The 19569-nt window shown below is 47.7% G+C and overlaps 1 protein-coding gene across 1 annotated transcript in view; it reads left to right on the forward strand.

Moving 5' to 3' along the window:
• Positions 1 to 1005: 1005 nt before the first annotated feature.
• The window catches only part of LOC126547419 (uncharacterized), a 147976-nt gene continuing 129412 nt past the window's right edge, over positions 1006 to 19569 (forward strand). The window contains exons 1-3 of the mRNA XM_055063016.2: positions 1006 to 1138; positions 13321 to 13530; positions 14503 to 15430. Of these exons, the coding sequence (XP_054918991.2) occupies positions 1006 to 1138; positions 13321 to 13530; positions 14503 to 15430 (1271 nt within the window). The remainder of the gene's footprint in view (positions 1139 to 13320; positions 13531 to 14502; positions 15431 to 19569) is intronic.

A 19569-nucleotide genomic window follows, 5' to 3' on the forward strand; every position in this document is an offset into this window, starting at 1 on the left:
AAGAGCTAGAAGAGGTCCGTAGATTGATGTTTGCTTGCCAGATGGAGTCGCGCGCTTGCTGTTGCGTTATTCCGGGACACTACTTTGATCGACACTTCTTGAACACTTCTGCATTTACTTCAGACATATCAACAGTGGTCGAACAAGGCATGTGTCTCAGGCTGGAGCCGAGGTTTCGGCAAGACGGCTGACAAAGACAAGTCCCCTCGTCAAAACGTTCGCTCAAGCCTTAGGGCTCTCATTCACACCGGCGACTCGCAGAGGTCGCGCGGCCGGTCACAAACGGTGGATTTGGTCGAAAAGTGGCGGTTTTGGGCCACTCGGGGGCTGCTCGATTTCGCAGTCGCGCGACTGAACTCGCGAAGCTGCTGAACCTATCCGCGGTGCTTATTTCGCTGTGGCGACGGGCAGGTCGTGTTGGCCGGTGTGAACGTCGGCGGCTGTGAGTTGATCGTTTGGTCGCCAGTCGCTGTCGGTCATGCGACCTCTGTCAGCGGCCGGTGAGAGTGAGCCCTTAGACGTCCCTTTTTAGACTACTGTCCATCGCGTCGAGTATCCATCTTCCTGGGAACCTCTGTCTCCGTTGGGTTGAGGCAGAGAGAGTCATGCGGAAAGCGAGCCTTCTGAGCAGGCCAAACCTCTTGTAGCAACATAAACAGCGACCTAAACGACGACGTAACATTTCTTTTTTTTTTTACATTTTAAAGGAGTACTGACACAAAATATTTCGATCTTGTTTTCCCCTGCAATAAGTAGCTAATGACCCAGTAATCGCGGCACGAAACATAATTTGCTTCCGAGCACGACGGGTAATTATTTGGAGTCTTGTTTGTAGTGACCAGTCCAAGTTTCGGTTTCAGAGAGCAACGAGATGGGCTGAAGAAGGAATGCGAACACAGCTGGGCACGTGATCGCACAAAACTGTGACGTGCGCACGCCAGCGCGCTTGCCGGTGCGCGAGCTTCTTATTGCCAGTTTGTCTGCTACGCCTGCACGTGCTTTGCGATGTTCTCGCCATCATCGTCGTCCTCGTTTTCGTCCTCCAGCGGCGGCTATTTCCTGCAGGCGGGAGTCGCCGCCGTATTAGACGTGGCCAAGCACTTGGGATTGGATCCACTACAAAGCAGCGACTCGGAAAGTGCGACCAGCGACAGCTATCAATATGTGTACGCACTGCTACAAGTACTAGACATTCGTTGATGGCGCTTTGGAAATGAAGCATATTCCGGATCAGGACACAAGGTGGGGTAAAAGTCGGCACAGCATCAGGCTTGGGGGTATGTAGTCTTGGTGGAAGATCATCGGACTGTTCTAAGCTCGGCGGGTTTTGTTTATGCCAGGCACGCTCAAAATGAAACGAGCAAATCTGGCTGCTCTTCAGCGGTGTTCATTCTAAGCGTCCAGCGGCGATCGCTGAGAAACGACATAGGCCTAGCTCGTTGGCCGTCGGATCCGAGGCCGACGGCACATGCGATCCGTCCGCAGCTCGTAATAAAGCACCTATATTCGTCAACACAATCAACGTTTGCACATTTATGTCGCTTTTAAGTGACAATACAATTAGTTTTCCCTACGCCGTTGGTAGCGATGAGAAAACACGTTAACCAGGCGAGCCACTTCGCAGAGACGATTGCTGCGGCGGCTGCGCTGACCGCTTGCGAGTCAAAATCACGCCAATGATTTACTATTTCGCGCAACGTTTTGTGACATGCACACTTTGAAGGTCACTTATCTCTGAGTTATTCTGTGTCAAAAACAAATTTTAGCAGATTTTTTGTGCTGCCGGGCCAATCGTGGTGGCGAGAAACTTGCTCGCAGGGCCCGCACCGACGGCAGCGCGAACTCGTGACGTAGCATTTTCTCGCTTGGTTACATTCCTTCCTTGATATCGATGTCGCGAGGTGCTACGTTTTGCAGTTGGCTGCGCGCACGCGTACCTTAAAATTGATTTGAAATATGTTTTAAGCTATATTGGCCGTTTATATTTTGCAGACGATGTGCGTGTGCCCACATAAAACGATCTCACACGTTAACTCGACTTCGAATTTTTGTGTCAGTGCTCCTTTTAGCAGAGAAAAACACATGACGATCCTCAGCATAGAACTCAAAAGAAGGCTTCAGCTAGGGGCCAACTCCGATTTCTCTATTGAAGTAAATGGAAAAGGCAGACAAATTTTTATAATACAGCCGCTGGGCCGATTTCAATGCAATTTAGTGCTTTTCAAAAAAAATAATTTCTAGTGACTTCCGCTAACAGAATATTGATTTAATGCCTTGAATTCCTTTAAGATATTGCCCGAAATTTACAAGCTTCAGAAAAATAGAAGCTCGAATTTTACAAATCAGTAACTCTGCATAGAAAGCAGATAGTGCAGTTCTATAAACTACATCTGTTAGAGCATCTAAAGTGGACAAACTTGATATATGAATTTACAGCCTACGTGAATTTGGTACAGTGATTACAGAGCTCTTGTAAAGGGTATACTCACAAATTAGTGATATACTTCAGAGGGGTGTATAATACATCGGTTTTGTCCGCTCTATATGTAATAATAGTTGCAGTTTACGGAATTGTGATATCCTTTTTCATTGCTTATTTACAGAGTTCTGAAACTTGACATTTTCAGTGCCTGAAGTTTTGAAATTTTCAACAATTTTTATTAAAAAGCTGGCGGCCTAATTAAACATTTGCTTTTTACAGTGATTATTTTTAATCGTTTTCTTTTAATTCAACAAAAATAACTATATGTATACATGAAAACTGGCGCAATGGTTGCTGACCAAACGATTTCTCCGTCCCTATGTATTTAGGTACATAGAGTTGTTCTTAAGGGTAGGCTAAAGATTCCTCTTAAGAGCAACTCTGGTCGCATGCCCCATAGGATTGGATTAGGTTAACGGGGGTTTAATAAGAAACGGTTGCAAACAGCAGGCCTCCGGCCATGACATTTCTGTTATGAAGAAACTAGCATTGTATGATAAAAATAGCTCTGCATGTTAAAAATAATAAATATACACAATATCAACCGAAAACGACACTCAAGCACGCGCGAACAAAAAACATATATTCTGAAGTTTTTCGCCTGATTCTGCAAACACCACAATACAACCGCGCAGGGAAGGTCAATGATTGTGTTCACATCGCCCTGCTGCTCTCCTTGTTCGCAATGTTCCACAAAGATGTCTAAGAGGCGTATAACGTAAGACTATTCTATTCTATTTATTCCAATCTCCTGACGTCAAATTCAAGGAACCACCGAAGCAAGAATCGGGCGGTGACCCACAGTGTTGTATGAACAGCCCAATTAAACACTTTTTTCGTTTATAGAAGGTCACTTTTGTTTGCTTTCAAAGCGAATAGCTTTTCCTACTTTGAAATATTTTTTTTCCTATATAAATGGCTGACAAAAGGCGAGCAGCGCGTGGAAGTGAAGAGGGTTTCTCTGGGGCCGAGTTAGCGCACTGAAACCGCATGAGGGGAGTGGGGCAGCGTCAGCGATCGGTCGGTCGGCTTCCGCGATGAGAGGGCACGCTTGTGTTGCTGGTGGTTTTAAATTATCTATCCTATATAATACGCTAACAAAATGTACTACTTTAAAAAGCAACTGAACAAACATTCGCGACGGCGATCAGGAATACGTTGCATCAAATTGGCTAGTGGACTTGGCCACAGCGCTGCCGTAGAAGCAAGCAGTAAAATATGGAATGACTCTGAAACTAGGCGTTAGAACTACGGAAAATAATATATATATATATATATATATATATATATATATATATATATATATATATATATATATATATATATATATATATATATATATATATATATATATATATATATATATATATATATATATATATATATATATGGGGGGCCAGTAAAAATCGGTGCCTGCCGAGGGAATGAATTTCGGTCATCGAAGATCACGCAGCTATCTTTAGCTGCTCCTAATGAAACAATTTAATAATGCATATGTGAATCAACTTCCGCATGTGACTCAGACAAAAAGTCAAGTGCGCTACACGAGAACTGCATATAAAGCGAGTCAGAGAAGTGCCACGCAGGTGTGAGCAATATAAGAACCAAATAATAAAAAAAAAAAGATGCACGTTACAGTCATGCCGTCCCGAGCTTTCAGTGTAACACTGAAATGTCTGGGCTCTGCGATACGATGGAGAAAAGCCTCAATTCACAAATACTTAACTTTCCTTTGATGGCTACGAGAGCACAGACTCCTAGCGCTGAGACGCGTTTACGAGCTGGCGCTCACGTGCTCGAATTTCCCGAACGTTGCTCTTTGGGATCCTCGTTTCCCGGTGTCACACACCTCGTCGTAGCAGTCGCGACACAGCCGTGTCCCAGGTGGCACACGACAAACATTTCGGAACGCCTGCTCCGTCTGTGGAAACTAGTTTGGCGGAGAAAGGCGGTGATTATAGCTGAAAAACAAAAGAAAGAACAAAAATCTGAAAGGGCTAGTGGTCTGAGTAACGCTCTTGTGACATCCGCGTGGTTCGTTTATGTTTATTGCACGTGTGAACAACATCGCGCGAGAGGAATACGAAAAACGGTGCTAGCTGAACGAGCTCATTTTTACTGTCCATAAAAAGTTTATATGAATGTTGTGGCATAACGAAAGTATAAGCGAACACAAGAACGTTTGTGGGTAGCGTAGCATTGGCGAGATGTATGTTAAGGCTGAAAATAGCAGTGATCAGATCATAGACAAATTCTTAGTTTCTACCTTGATGGAACGTTTATAACGGCCCGTTTTGAGGACAGGACACAGAAAGAATGCACACAGGACAGTCGCAGATCCTGTGTTCGGCGACTGTCCTTTGTGCATTCTTTCTGTGTTCTGTCCTCAAAACGCGCCGTTATAACCATGTTTCATCAAGCCAGCAACCAACTAGCCCATCTAAAGGGATGTCCTCACTTGCAGAAAAAAGCGCGCAAGGCGGCGTGCTTAAAAACGCGCGCCGCGAAAGGCGCTTTCGCGGCAAGAATTCTTTGCCGCGCGAGGATGGGTCCCGAACCCACTTTTTCGTGGCGCCTCGTTTTTGCAAACCCGAGCGAGCCAATCACAGGCGCCGAAGTCGTCACGTGGGCGGTGAGGTCAATGCTCTCGTCGGCAACAACGGCTGAAACGCGCGGGAATTCTCGCGGTCTCCCGAGGCATCTCGAGAGAGGGCGAGAACTCTCGCCTGCCCGCCGCTCTCCGCGACCGCCAACGCGCAGTGGTGTGCCCTTCGGAACGCGGCGCGTTTTTAAGCGCGCCGCCTTGCGCGCGCTTTTTTTTCCGCAAATGAGGGCGCACCTTTAGTCTGTTAATCTCCGTTTATAATCGCGGAAGCTTGCTATACACATGTTTGTAAAGGCAGGCCGCCCGCTGTGAACCTTTTCAAACTCCGTCAACACTTTTTCGAACGAGGCAACTGCGAGGAGGCGCAAATCCTGTAAAGGGCTTTACCTAGCGGCATGCCTAGTATGCTGCTCCAGACGGGTATGATGAAAAATCAAATTATACGCACACATCACAGGAAAACAACACATACACACAAGACGCACCACAACGCGATTGATACAAACTAATCAATGTATCTGATTGAGACCACTGTCACTATGGGAGGTTAAACGTGCGTTCGCTGGGCGAGACGCACGGGCAGCGTTAGTTGATGAGCCAACTGCGTGTCGTAGCTGAAGGCATGACAGTGTTTGATGAATATGCACTGCGGGCACGAGCACTACTCTTTCTGTGCGAATTGCCTGCAAGAGCAGACTAAGAGGGATACGTCATCCCTACGTTGCTCGTAGGGTACAGTGACGACCTTCATCCATCTAATCTTAAAATAGGAAGTGCGTGGTATTTTATCGAAAAGAAGGGTTTGCGCTCATAAATACCCGAAAATGTTTTGAAATGAATGCTGTCCAAAATAAACGATCAAATATACAATTCAAATGGCTTCTTGACCTCAGCGCAGTATAATCATACCAAACGTGCCTTCCAAAGCCTAAGCAGGAAAAACGGTAACATATGTTTTCCTTGGTTAGGTCGCCCAAGACAATTTTTACTCGATGTATTTACAGCAATAGGATTTCTTGCCTCTTTTTTTTTTGCGAAAGGTTCCTTTACACTGTTGCACACAATTACAGGTTCCAGTTGATACTTTTAAACGGTTAAGAGAGGCATGTCCTGTGATAACACGCAGAAGATAAAGCACTGTTAGCATTGTCACTAGCACGCAATAATGTTGCTCCACGGAACAAAAGCGTTGTGTTATCGCTGCGTTTGATCGCTGCAGGAACCGTAACACGGACTTGGAAGGCAACAAAGCGACAGTATACCGTTTTTTTTTTTCTTTTGCTTTCGTGCACGTAAACAATTAGCCAAACAAGCGGACAAGTAAGAGGTCTAGTAGAAGGGGCATTTCCACGCGGTAAAAAGCGCTTTCTCTTCTGGTAAATCTTATTAAAGCCGCTTATGCGCTATTCCTGACACGGAGGCAAAGCTGGGGTTCGAACAATGGGGTTGCTGCAAGAATCCTAGATACAAAAGTCTTTAAGGATGCCGCACATCTCGTAACCGCTATTTATTTAGCACCCCGTGAGTTCACTCATCGGAGCAAACGCAAGAGCACTTAATTTAGGGGTGCAATTTAGGTGTCACTGGTGGCGATGCAGTGCTTTGAGCTAAGAATATCCGAAGATCAAAGTTCTTTTTTTAAAACAACCCGTTGTTTCTCTCTCTCTCTCTCTCTCTCTTTTTTTTTTTTTACTGGTTGATGTTTTTTTATGTTTTTCAGTTATAAACGAACAGTCGGAAACCTAACCCTAAAGGTCAAACTACACGTACGCGTGTCAGCGCGCAAAAGCTCGCGCCCACGCGCCTCACGCATGCGCAGATTGTGCAGGACAGATGGTACGCGTCGAAGCACGGCGCGAGCCCAGCTATCTTCTCCAGACAAATATCGGTGCTCTGGCTGCCTCACAAAAATTCGAAATGATGTTTAACCAAGGCGAAAATGTGAGCCAAGTAGACACGCGATGCCGCCCGTCTTGTGGTTCAAAGCGCCATTCCAGTTCAACGCAAGGCGCGCGGGCGCGAGCTCTCGCGCACCGGCAAGCGTACGCGTAGCTTGGTCTTTAGAGATACATTTCTCTAGTTTTTACTTGTTGCTACTTTAGTTTCCTGAACGTACATCAAAGTGACATCACGTGGACGATCTTGCATTCCGTTAACACCTGGTTATGGCCCCCAACGGCCGCGAATCGTACCCGCATCCCATGTTCTATATAAAGTCTAAACTAAACAGGTGGGTTGCATTTTGTATGAGGTCACAGCCTGCATAGCTCAAGGTACGTGCGACCATTGACCTGATTGTCTATTGCCTTGTTCTAAAGGTATCTGCTGCAACGCCAACGAGCTACATGTGGTTCCAGTTGCAAAAAAGAAAGAGAAAGAGGTAGGGAGTTCAAGCAGACGCGTGTCCGGTTTGCTACCACACACAAGGGGAAGGAGTGAAGGGAAGAAAGAGGAAAAGGGAGGAGAGAATATCCGGATGTGCACATCGAGATCACGGTTTGTCACTGAAGTCAGTTGAATAGTGCTTAAATTCACGTCCCCCCCCCCCCCGGCCAAGACAACTGTAGCACTGGGGCACCAGCGCTGGAGGTGATTTTTTACCAGTGCTGCCTTGTGCGCGGTAGTAGTCCTACCGACCAATATCCCTAACTTCAAACATCATCAAGTTAATGGAGCGAATGGTCTTGTTTCGCTTAGATGTCAGGCTAGAGGAGCTGAATTTTTTCCCTGATGTCATGAGTGGCTTTCGTCGCCGCCGTTCGGCTCTGGACAGCATCTGAGACCTTGTCTCAGCACTCGAATTTGCTAAAGAAAACAAGCATTCCGCCTACATGCTCTTCCTAGACATACAGCAAGCTTTCGATTCAGTTCCGCATAAGGCGATTATTTTCGCTCTTGCAACCGCGGGAATTTCGGGTCGTCTGCTCCAGTTTGTGCATAATTTTCTATCGGAGCGCCGGATGAAAGTGCGTGTCGGAGGAGTAACTAGTGAATACCAAAATGTGAAGTGCGGTGTTCCACAGGGCAGAGTATTATCACCGCTTTTGTTTAACGCGGTACTCGCCACGCTTCCAAGTCGTTTGCCTCGAGATACTGACTTCCCTGTGAGCATAGCTGTCTACGCAGATGACATTGCTCTGTGGATAAGCGGCCCTTCGCACCTTGGTCCGCGGCTTCGTGCAAACTTGCAAAGAGCTCTCAACACTACTTCGGAGTACTTGGGTGAAGTTGGCCTGCTCATATCACCCGCTAAGTCGGCTGCAATAGCATATCACCCTAAACAACGCGCTCGTCGAACAATGAGCCCACTGTATTTTGACGAAACGCCTATAAACTGGGTGCTACAACACCGTTATTTGGGGTTAATTGTAGATGATCGCATCTCTTGGCGTCCTGCCGTTAAATCTGTACGACGCAAATCACGCTCCCTTCTTAAGTATGTGGCCGCCTTGACTGCTCGAGGTGCTCGTTGCGACCAAACAACGGCTCTTCAGGTGTACCAGTCATCTGTACTCTCAGGCATGCTGTACGCATTACCAATTTTGAACATACCACCTAGTTTGATGGCCCAACTGGAGCGAGATCATCGCATTGCCCTTCGACTAAGGCGCAATCTATTGCATTACTTACTGAAGCGCATCAGTTACCCCTGAGGCTGCAAGCAGATCAGAGAGCTCTATATCATATTGAGCGTCTGCACCGCGCATCGAATGGTCAATCGCTCCTTGATCGTCTGATTCACCGCCCATTATCTCGCATGGGAAAAATGGCGGCATTATTTATGGATATCACTATCATTTATGAACATGCTGCTTCACATACGTCTCCGCCTCCAAAAGGTATCACGAAACACGTATTCCCCATTTTCCTCACAATCCCTGACATGCACAAAAAGTCTGATATGGCTGTTTCGGCAATATTCCAATTGGCTCAGTCTCACTTGTTCGAAAAGTTTCCAGATTATCTTCAAGTTTTCACAGATGCATCTGTACACAACGACGGTCAAGGCGCCTCTGCAGCTTTTTACTGCCCTTCAACTCAAGTACGACGTATCTTTCAAATACCTCATCCAACTTCGTCAACAACTGCGGAACTAGCAGCGATTAATGTTGCACTGAAATACGTGCAAGAGGAGTTAATTACATCGAAGGTTGTCATCTTTACGGACTCCCGTGCTGCCCTTAGCAGGTTACAACGCAGTGAGCTTGATTGTCCGCTTGTGCGCAGCATTAATGACTCTGCGAGCAAAATTACATCACGTGGGGTATCTCTCGTTGCTCACTGGATGCCTTCACACGTAGGAATCGCCGGAAATGAAGAGGCTGATCGGCTCGCTTCAAGTTGCGTTCGTAACAACTGTGACTGCCCAGAAATCTTGTGTAAGCTTGATGACGCTCGTCTGCTGATTCGTCGCCACCTACTCAAGCAGCATCCAGATCAGCGCGTCGCAAATGGAACGTTCCCGCCCCGTGTTCGTGGTCGAGGCTTGCCTCGTCGCGCTAGAGCACGACTGCTCAAGCTGAGGGTTGGTTGCGTGAACGTGCACAAATGTTTATACAGACAAGGCCGTGCGGAAAGTCCATTGTGTACGTCTTGTGGCTGCTACGAGACACTTCAGCACCTTATATTTGGGTGTCCCGCTTTCAGTGCGCAGCGGATGTCGCTAGTGAGAAACTATCATCTCCTTGGCCTGCGGTGTGCGACACTCGAGGAATGTTTATACCCCAGTGGCTGTGCATCTAAACGTGATCAGGCCCATCGCGCCCTACTAACCTTTATAGAACTAACTAACTTAGGTTCACGTTTGTAGCATGAACATTCGACATTCCGTAGTAGCGTGTCCTTCAGTGACCGGCCCTACTGTGTGTGATCAGTACTGTACCCTAACGCTTCTTCCTTCGAAGATGGGAGGTGGCGGGTTCAAACACCTTCTAGTGTACATTGTGAACCGACTACCGGTGAAACGGTGATTACGTGCAGCTTTACTTGGCGTCTCATCATGGAGAACACAATTAGCCGCATAGCGAACTAGCCATGGATGTGGTTGATAATTGTGGAGGCTGTTCGACGTGGCGTCACTTTAATTCCGGCTGCAGAGTTCTACTTTAGTCTTTAGATTTGTCCTGTTGCAGTGTTCTACTTTGGTCTTTAGATTTGTCCTGTTGCTCTCCTTTCCTCTTTCCTTTTTCCTCCCCTCCTTCCTATCTTCCATTTCTGTGTTGCTGTCACCTCCCTTCAGAAGAGTAGGCAGGCGTTGTGCCCCTTCCGGTGGCAGTTGCCAGCCTGCTCCTCGCTTTCCTTTTCCTGATACCTGTGTATATGTGTATATGTGTTCAAAACAAATAGTAATAATAATTGTGCGCGGACAATTCTAACTCTCCAACTTTTATGGATGATTTAATCGCGATTGATCGGTTAATAGGTCATGAGCAAAAACAGGACAGCAGGTATTGTCGTACTGCTGCATGCATTTTCCCGAGGCAATGCACAAAACTGTAAGCAGCAGTGTTCCACTCAGATTCTTGGCATAGCATACTGTTTCATGAGCAACCTGAGCGTAAAGGTATAATTATTGAGTGAAGATTTCTTCGTTTTTCTGTTGTTTGACCTGTTTCACTACCGGATCCTTTGATTGAACGCATAACTGATATATATATATATATATATATATATATATATATATATATATAATGCCACCCCTCCACTGAAGGGTGGCATTGTGCCCTGCTTTGGAGATCGGTCCTTGAGCTTCAAATATTGGTTCTTGTCTTAAGACTACTACATGGGAGACATATGTAAGGCTCGTGCAGATATAAATGAACAATTTATTGTGGTCGCCGTAGCTTGAAGAGTTGATGGAACGTAAGAGTGGTCTGTGGAGGTGTAAATGACCAGCGCTGTGTTCGCCAGATGTTGACGAGTCGATGGATCCGTAGCCAGAAAGCGTAAAAACACTGAGGCAGAACCCATCTCGCGACGACAGTCGACGGCAATGCGTTAGCATTGAACCAATATAGCGCCACGACGTATTACCACAATCGAAATGAGGTGTGTATGAGGCGTATACTGCAGCGGGTCTCCTCTTTCGCGCTTCCCTGAGAACACTGGGCGCCATCTGGTACCGCCGCCGCGAAGCCTACTCGTGGCCTCCGAAATGCATGGCGCGCCGGTGCGTGCGAACGTTGAGAAACGCGTCATGCCGAGAACCAGGCTCTCCTCTCTCGCGCTTCTTTCCGAACACACTGCGCCATCTAGTGGCGCTGCCGAGAAGTACTCGCGTCGCCTCCGAGACGAGAAGCGTGGTGCGCTGGTGTGTACTAAGGCTGAGAATTGTTCCCTCGCTTGCTGCACACTCAGCAGTAAATACTCAGTGACCCAAAGTGGTGAGTCGTTCATTCAAAAGTGGCACATATACCCAGTGCATTTGTGGCGCAGCCAGCTAATGCGTGTGGTTGCACTCCTTCAGGAACTCCTGTGACGTGGGTTCAATTGCACTCAGCATTGGAGAAATTTAAGGGAATTTTTTTCGGCATTTCCAGTGGTACATACCTAGTTACCCAAGCTGGTGTCAAAGGTGTTCATTGAAGAGCGGCACACACCTTCTGGAACATATCCAGTAACCCAAGTTAGCACCAAAGAGATTCATTGAAGACTAGCGCAGATCGAGTGGCTCATGCCCAGTACTCCAAGTCGGCGTCAAAGAGTTTCTGGGTACCTACCCAGTCTGGGTACCTACTGGGTACCTACCCAGTAGACGCGCGACTGGGTACCTACCCAGTCGCGCGTCCACAGTGATCCATGTCAGCGTGAAAGAGCTTCGTCGAATAGCGGCAAGAATGTACACATTGCCACATACTCAGTGACCCAAGTTGGTCGGATGGCTGGTTTCGAAAACTGTTACTACAGCACAGCAGTATGATGCGCCACTTATTCCCCCAGTGACTATCCAGTGACGGAGATAGGCGGGGAAATGGCTAGATACAGACATACAAACACGTATAGATAGATACATAGATACATAACATGTATACATAGCCCCGAAAGTACGTGGTTACATTTCCAATAAGATGCACGCCCATTTCCTTTGCAACGTAAGCCTACCTTTCATTGCCGAATAGTAAAGCGTACGGAAAGACCCACACCGACGCAATACATGACGCGGTGCAGGCCAATCCTGTACTGTAAACCTAACGACGTTTATTCTGCACTATTGTGAAACTACTGCGTCATATTGATTCATAAGTTTTTAATATTGATAAACTGTTAAATTAATTTACCGTATTACTCATGGCTACAAAATTACAGTAACGATTGTAGGGTCATTGTAGGGCCTGATCTCAAGCAGATCGCAATCCAAGCTAGGCTACGAAGCGTATAGGCTGCATGGAAACAATGCAATCGAGTAAAATACAAGAGACATTGACGTCGAGAAAACAAATCAAAGGAGGCATTTTCTCAAGGACCTTAGATTCCTGGGAAATTAATGCGAAATAAAGGAAGTTTATAATGCTAATCTAGCACCCCCTCGATGCCAATAGAATATATATTTAGTCCGGCTTTTTGTAGTTTAGGTGCTTTTATTTGACATTCAGAACTTTCGGAAGTCTATAGTGTGAATGGGTATTTAAAGGGATTGTCCATTCTGCTGCTGAGAATGGGTAGTCACCAAGGTCCCTCAATCCTAACAATTTATTTTGTATTCTATAGGGATTCCAATAAATATTTTATGTAAATTCTATGTAATGTGTCCATTAGTCTCAGGACATATGGCCTTACATTTTTTGTGAACTAATGCTTACAGACTTGCTTGCTCATTGTAATAATTGTTTACTCTTTATACTCTGTAAAATTTTTGAAGCTTCCCTTACCCAATGCCCATTTTTCGGGCCTGTAAGGTATCTTGAGTAAATAAATAAATAAATAAAAACAAATGCTTAGGAATGTTCGCAAAAAAAAAAAAAAAAAACGTGTGTGGCAACTTATGTTCAGCAACAAGACCTAAAGAAATAGAATAATTGAACAAATTATATCTACAGAGACTTTTTAGACATCATATAGCCGTAAGGTCAAGACAGTTAAGATAACCAAAGCAGTCAGCATGAAATCTGCGAAACATCTATGGATCATGCAACTTCCTTCTTATAAGATGCAGCCCGGCTGTGCCTTTCGAAGCGAATCAGCCGCCGGCGCGAGCGGCTTCGTCGTACGAATCGCCTATACTGCTGACGATGAGGTTTTTCTCAGTTCCAGGAGGTGCGCCTTTCCGGCAGCGCAGCAGCGCAAGTCGAAGTGCTGGTGGAGACTGAGGCAGCTAAGGGTCTCGTTTTAGGCAACAGCTCTGTACTGCGGGCCTCGGGGAGAGACCGCTGGCTCGCGCTTCGAGCGCGGTCGTGCCGCTCCTGCTACTACCGAACCGTTGTTTACGCCTTGGACAGCCGCGAAGGTGAGTTGATCATCCCATTTGCGTGTGCACGCCCACGTTTTTTCATACGCAGCAAAAGATTGCCAAATGCGTCCACACATAGAACGATGCCTAACTCTTCTGCATGATGGTAAAAGTCAGTATGACGCCCACTGCTGCTTTTCGGGCAGTGAGAAAAGACCGTAAGCCGTCCATTACGTCTGGCCAGGATTCAGGGGTTCAGTCACCTACCAGACTGTTTTTTTTTTATTCTTAAGTAAAGTTGCACTCCTTGAGCGTAAAGATTGGGACACTGCTAGTACGAAAGGACCATGCATGACCTTTGCCTGCTTCGTGTCACAGCAAGGCAGCTTGGGTCTCCTTTTTGGTCCAATATTGCCCGAGCGGTAGTATACTGCTACTGTAGCTTAAGACAGTGAGCCAATATATGGTCAAGTGTTTGCCAGCGAGCTCGCAGGATTAATCTGAGCCTGAGCCGGCATTACAAGTGACCGTGTTGCACTTCCTCATAATGGAGTTCGGGCATACAGTGGCGGCGCAAAGCTGATCTACGGCAGGGTGTTCGCCGTGTCGCTTTATCCGCGACCAAACAACGCGCGGGCTAAAGCACCCCGAGAATTCTGGCGTTCCGCCTGCGTCACTGCAGATTGCGCCACTCGGCAGGTTGGGTCATTCATCTCAGCTCGCGGAGAGCGCCAGCAGCGTGGGCAACAACGTCTCGTGCCAGGCAATGTCCATGACTTATGCAGACGGCATTCATTACAGCTGGGCACAAGGGCTCGTCATTTTGCATCCTTCACAAGTAGCAAGTTATCAAACTACCCCCTTCCCTTTTTTTTCTACTTTCTGATAAAGATACACCGCAAGCATGCCGAATTCGGTTGGCATGTCTGTAGCTTCTACAAAAAAAAAAGCACGTTTCTCTAGAGACATCTCTCTCCCTCTCTTTGGAAAAGGTGTTGAAGCCGGCACGCATATTTTTGCGCCGCGCAGGTTGCAACGCGACACTCACCAGAACAAGAGGAGAATGGCACAGCCCCCACCATCCGGATTTCTACCCTCCGGGATTGCACTGTTTCATAACCATACTGGCACCCGTTGGACACCGCATACTGCTCCGTATCCCGTTCCTTGAGTTGCCGCCCGCAAAGGACCCCCGCTGTGAGCACGACAGCCTGGAGATTGGACCCCTGGCGGGCCGCGGGCCCAGCACCGTCGTGCTCTGCGGAAGCCGGCGGAACCTCACGTACCTGTCTCTCGACGAGAGGCTCTCCATCGCGTTCCACAGCGACCCCCTGCTGGAGGCCGAAGGCTGGACGGTCAAGTACGAGTTCGTCAGGCTCTGTCGGAACGAGACCCACGGCGAGGCGAACGGCCGCGTCTGCTATCCGCCCGGCAAGAGCACGTCGCTCCTTTACTCGGCTCCCGGCGACTGCCACTTTGCGCTGGTCGTGCCGCTGGGCTACGAGGTGCAGCTCAGCTTTAGCATGCTCCAGGTGTCGGCCGTGCGCGCTTCCTCGTCCTGCCCTGACAGCTTCCTCGAAGTGTCGTCCGGAGGCGTGGAGCACCGGTTCTGCGGCAACTGGACGGGAAGCCCCGAGCTGGCGGCGCTGCGATCCGCGGGCAACGCAATGACCATCCGTGTGCACCTCCAGGAACCAGCCGGGGGCCCCAGCTTGCTGGCGCTCAGTGCCGCCAGCCTGGGCTTCTGTGCCACGTACGACGCGGTGCTCGTGAACCAGTCTCTGGCGGAGGACTGCGAGTTCGGCTGGGTCTCCTGGGGGCTGCACTGCTACAGGGTGTTCAACGAAAGCCTCTCCTGGGCCAAGGCCAATGACGTGTGCGCCTTGCATGGCGGCCACTTAGCCAGTGTCACCGGAGAAGACGTGCAGTCGCTTCTGGATGCTATGCTGCTCGCGAGGTAAGAACTGCGCTCGGCTGTGGTAGTCCTAATCACCCTTCGTGCCACCGTGCGTGTTTCATACGGGCACTGCACAGCGGCACTGAGTATACTCTGAGCACAGATTGGGTGAATGAGCCAAAACTTTAGTGACATGCCTTTGGCCCATGAAAATCATGCTTATGACTTTGGCACGGTACACTGCATTACGCTCGGTTTATTTATATACACAAAGTTGAAACATGTAAACCACATAATAAAACAGAGCGACTAAATCAAATTACTCATGCATAGTATCAGTACTGTTATAAATACAGAAAACCGTTTTGTGGCTTGTCAGCAATATTCTGGTGGTCATGCGGACGAGTATCTTTATCCAGGATATTTCGAGTGGCCGGAACTACACGGATAATGAGGTGGGGTTCAAAGTTGTTCGATCCCAGTCATTTAACCTACAGAAAGAAAAAAAATAATTTGCCAATTGCTAACATAAACAGTGCAAACGAATTGCTTTCAGCCTTAAAAATAGCTTTTTTTTTTTAGATAGTAAAAATATCGGACACTAATCAAGTCATCGCGTGGGTGCTCACTGTTGTTTGCGTCTGTTACGGACAACTATTTATTCTGTGCAAAGTTATGCACGTGTCTTACACACATTAGATTAGTTCATTACGTGTTGCTTATCATATTATCTGCGACATACATTTCTGTGACATCTCTTCCCTGTTTGTTTGCATTAATTTCTTTCTTATGGGCTTCTATATCCTCTGAAACTTTCTGGTTAAACGTCGCGGCGGTATTGTTATATGCTCCGTGTAACTGTAGATCTGTGAAGTTAATTAAATTCTGGGGTTTTATGAGGCACGGCGTAATGGGGGACTTCGGAAATTTGGACCACCTGGGGTTCCTTAACGTGCACCTACATCTAAGTACACGGGTATTTTCGCATTTCGCTCCCATCGAAATGCGGCCGTCGTGGCTGGGATTCGATCCGGCGACCTCGTGCTTAGCAGCCCCACACTATAACCACTAAGCACGCACGGCGGGTGTCTGTGACGTTAACACTGCTTTTTATTGGCCTACTCATTTGTAACACTCATGTACATGTATTCTTAATCTTCGACAAGCTAAAGTCGGCACCTTCTATAAAGGCGTCATGGTCTAATTTCAACTTCTCTGATTAAATATACAAAGCCTTAGATATCTACCCGCCCTGATCAGAAATTCAATAAACCAACCTCAGTATTCAAGTCGAGCCTCATTGTTGGAAGCGACAAAACTTTTTAACTTTTTTTTTACCTTTTTTTGCTTTCGAATTTGCTTTCGCGGGACGCGTAGGTATAGATGAGAGAAACTCCTGAAGCCTGAGATGGCACTACTTTTTCCCAAATATATTGGCCTCATCTTCACAGCTTCCCCCCCCCCCCCGCCCCCCGCTTCGTGTCGCTAACACGGCGCGGCGCTCCGGCATCGCGGCGACCATATATATTCAAGAGCTGGCAACGATCTCGTAACAAGCTGCATATATGCGTAGCTGCTTCGACAGAGGAAATCACCAGCAACAGCAGCAGACAGCGAGACCCGTGTCCCCAAGGCACATGCGCGGCTCCTCTTTGACGTAACCCCTATAAAGGAAATAAACCACGGCGTCTGCACGGTCCCACAGCCACGAAGCGGCACCGCGTCTTCCGAACGTCAATTTCTCTGAGGCCGATACATCGCGGCGCGGGCGCAAAACTCACGCCGCTGAACCGTGCCGCGCCGCTTCCATGCGTGACGCTGCCAACTTGTTTGATCTTGGGCGGCGGGGGCGGCAGAGGCGGACAAGCACGTAGCGCCGAGGGCACTTGTGGGAACAGCAGAAGAAACAGCAGAGCGCTGGCTTCGGGAGATGTCGGCGGCGGGCAAATGGCCGCCTTGTGCGCGCGCCAGCGCCCCGCAGCCTCCCCCTCGCGAACTGGGCCGACAAACAAGGAACGCAGCGGGTTTCGACATAAATCACTGCGGACTCCGCAATCCTTCGGGTTTCTTTCTCGTAGTTTTTTTTTTTTTCAGAAAGGGATTACGGTATAGCCACTCGTACCCTGCAACCCTAGCAACGAGCGAAACGGGAAGCGTACCTTCGCATTTATATAGGCCCTTCTGACGACAGGAAACAGTGAGACAAGGAAACGAAATCCCCGAACAGCCGAAGCAGTTTTCCACTTGGTTGTGAGAGAAGTGTTTTATATTTCGGCGACGCCGACATCAGAGTACCTCGAATGTAACGCTGTCAGAACTGCCCCTTCACTTTAATTGATCACTGTGGGAAAACCTTACTGGTAACGAGAAGCTAGTTGTACTAGAAGGCCAAAAAACACTCCGAAATATTAGGATAACTTTGAAAGCACTCTCCGAATTCAGCTGTTGGTTGCGCTTCAGTGGCTCAAACAATGGAGTGTTTTCATTGCGATGACAATTATGCGGACACTCGAGGCGCGTTCACGCTGTCGCCACCGTCGTGCTGTCACAGTGTCGACTGCGTCTGCGCGGCCCGCAAACAAAGGCGCAGGAGGTCTCCAGAGACGTGAGAGACGCACAGTGTGTTTGGCTGCAAGAAAGACGAAGCCAAGTGGAGGCACCGTCTGGCTCCTCTCAGTCGACTTGTCATCGAAGCCAGGGCAGCTTTCTGCTTTCCACTGCTGCTGGCATGAGCGTAGTTCGCGCGAACACTGTATAGTGTTCCTGCTAAGCCGCTACGTGCATATACCACACCGTGGGGCACTGGTCCGAGCGCAATGGATAATAAACGCCCAGATACGCTGACCGCAGCGGTACGGTCTTTTGTTTCCTTTTCACGAACTGTGGGGATTAATATTTTTGGTTGTTAGTGTTGTCGATTGTTCGCACAGGAGAGTGATTGAAACCCGCAGAAGAAAGCTGATTCTCTCGTGAATATAAGCACCCGCAAGCTGCTTGTATACATAAAACATGAATAAATGTTCTTTGGATTCAATGTCATCCGAGTTATTATGAAGCCTCAGAGTATAGTACTCAATATACTCGACTGTTCTTAGATCTCTGAAGTAACCTTCGCGAATTATCTCTTCCCGCGACATACCAGTTACAATGCGTCCTTTATAACGAGGTTTCATTGATCGTGGCCTTCCGAACAGTAGAAAAGGGTTAATCGATTACGGAAATGGGCCTGCCGTTGAGAGAAAGTACTCGAAAGACCGCGCGGAGTGCGCCTGAAATTAAGGTCAGGCAAAACGCGCAGTGTCCAATTTTCTCAAACGCGTTGATGAGCAGTCGTGTTCAGTGCAGGCGTCATACTAAAGCGGTTCCTAATGGGAGCTTCATGTTTTCGCGCCAGAGCATTTTTTTTTAGGAAAAGGACACATTTGATGGCGGTAGCAGTGGCTCCGCTAAGTACACGTGACTCGGAAACGAATCACTTGTGACAAAGACACCCGTTCTAAGGGGCTCCTGTGCTACAAGCACGTGCACACGTGGGCATGGGCACACGCGTTCTACAGGGCCTTGCCAAAAAGTTCATGTTCAGCTACAACAAGCCCCAATATCCATTTTTAAGGAAACTGGAAGAGCCCGCAACATTCAAAAGAGCTCATTCGTGAAATGGGAGTAATTGGCTTTCTTTTTCAGCATTTCTTCATTGCACTCAGGTAGCTGCTTATTCTAACCCAGACCTTAGTTTCGTGCGGCGACAAATGCGGTGACAAGTAACTTTTAACAAATGGTATACTCGAAGCACATGTGCCATCACAAATGACATGCACGGATGTACGACGTCTTGCTTTGATAAACTTGGAAACTTCGCTGCTCCAATTATTATTCTTGTTTGTTCGTCTTACACATGCGCGCGCGCGCCCGCGCACATCATGTGATTCTTCATATTTCTTCGAATTGCTTTAGGCTACCTTTGCTGATTGGGTTCGTGACTGCATAAAAAATGTCTGCTACCATGATTTCTTCTGTTATTTGGGAGACGGGAAGCGTTTCATGAGACCATCATCTGCTTTGTTGACGATGTCGTTTATCACCCGCACCTTCATTCGTATTAGATGTTGCTCGTATTTTTTAATGGTATCGTGACATTGTCCTTCTGGTGACGGTACTCACTGCAAAACACTCTTAACGAAGCTTAGGCCGCGGCCAAG

This window comes from Dermacentor andersoni, chromosome 1, assembly GCF_023375885.2.
Source record: "Dermacentor andersoni chromosome 1, qqDerAnde1_hic_scaffold, whole genome shotgun sequence".
In the NCBI taxonomy this organism is placed as follows: domain Eukaryota; kingdom Metazoa; phylum Arthropoda; class Arachnida; order Ixodida; family Ixodidae; genus Dermacentor; species Dermacentor andersoni.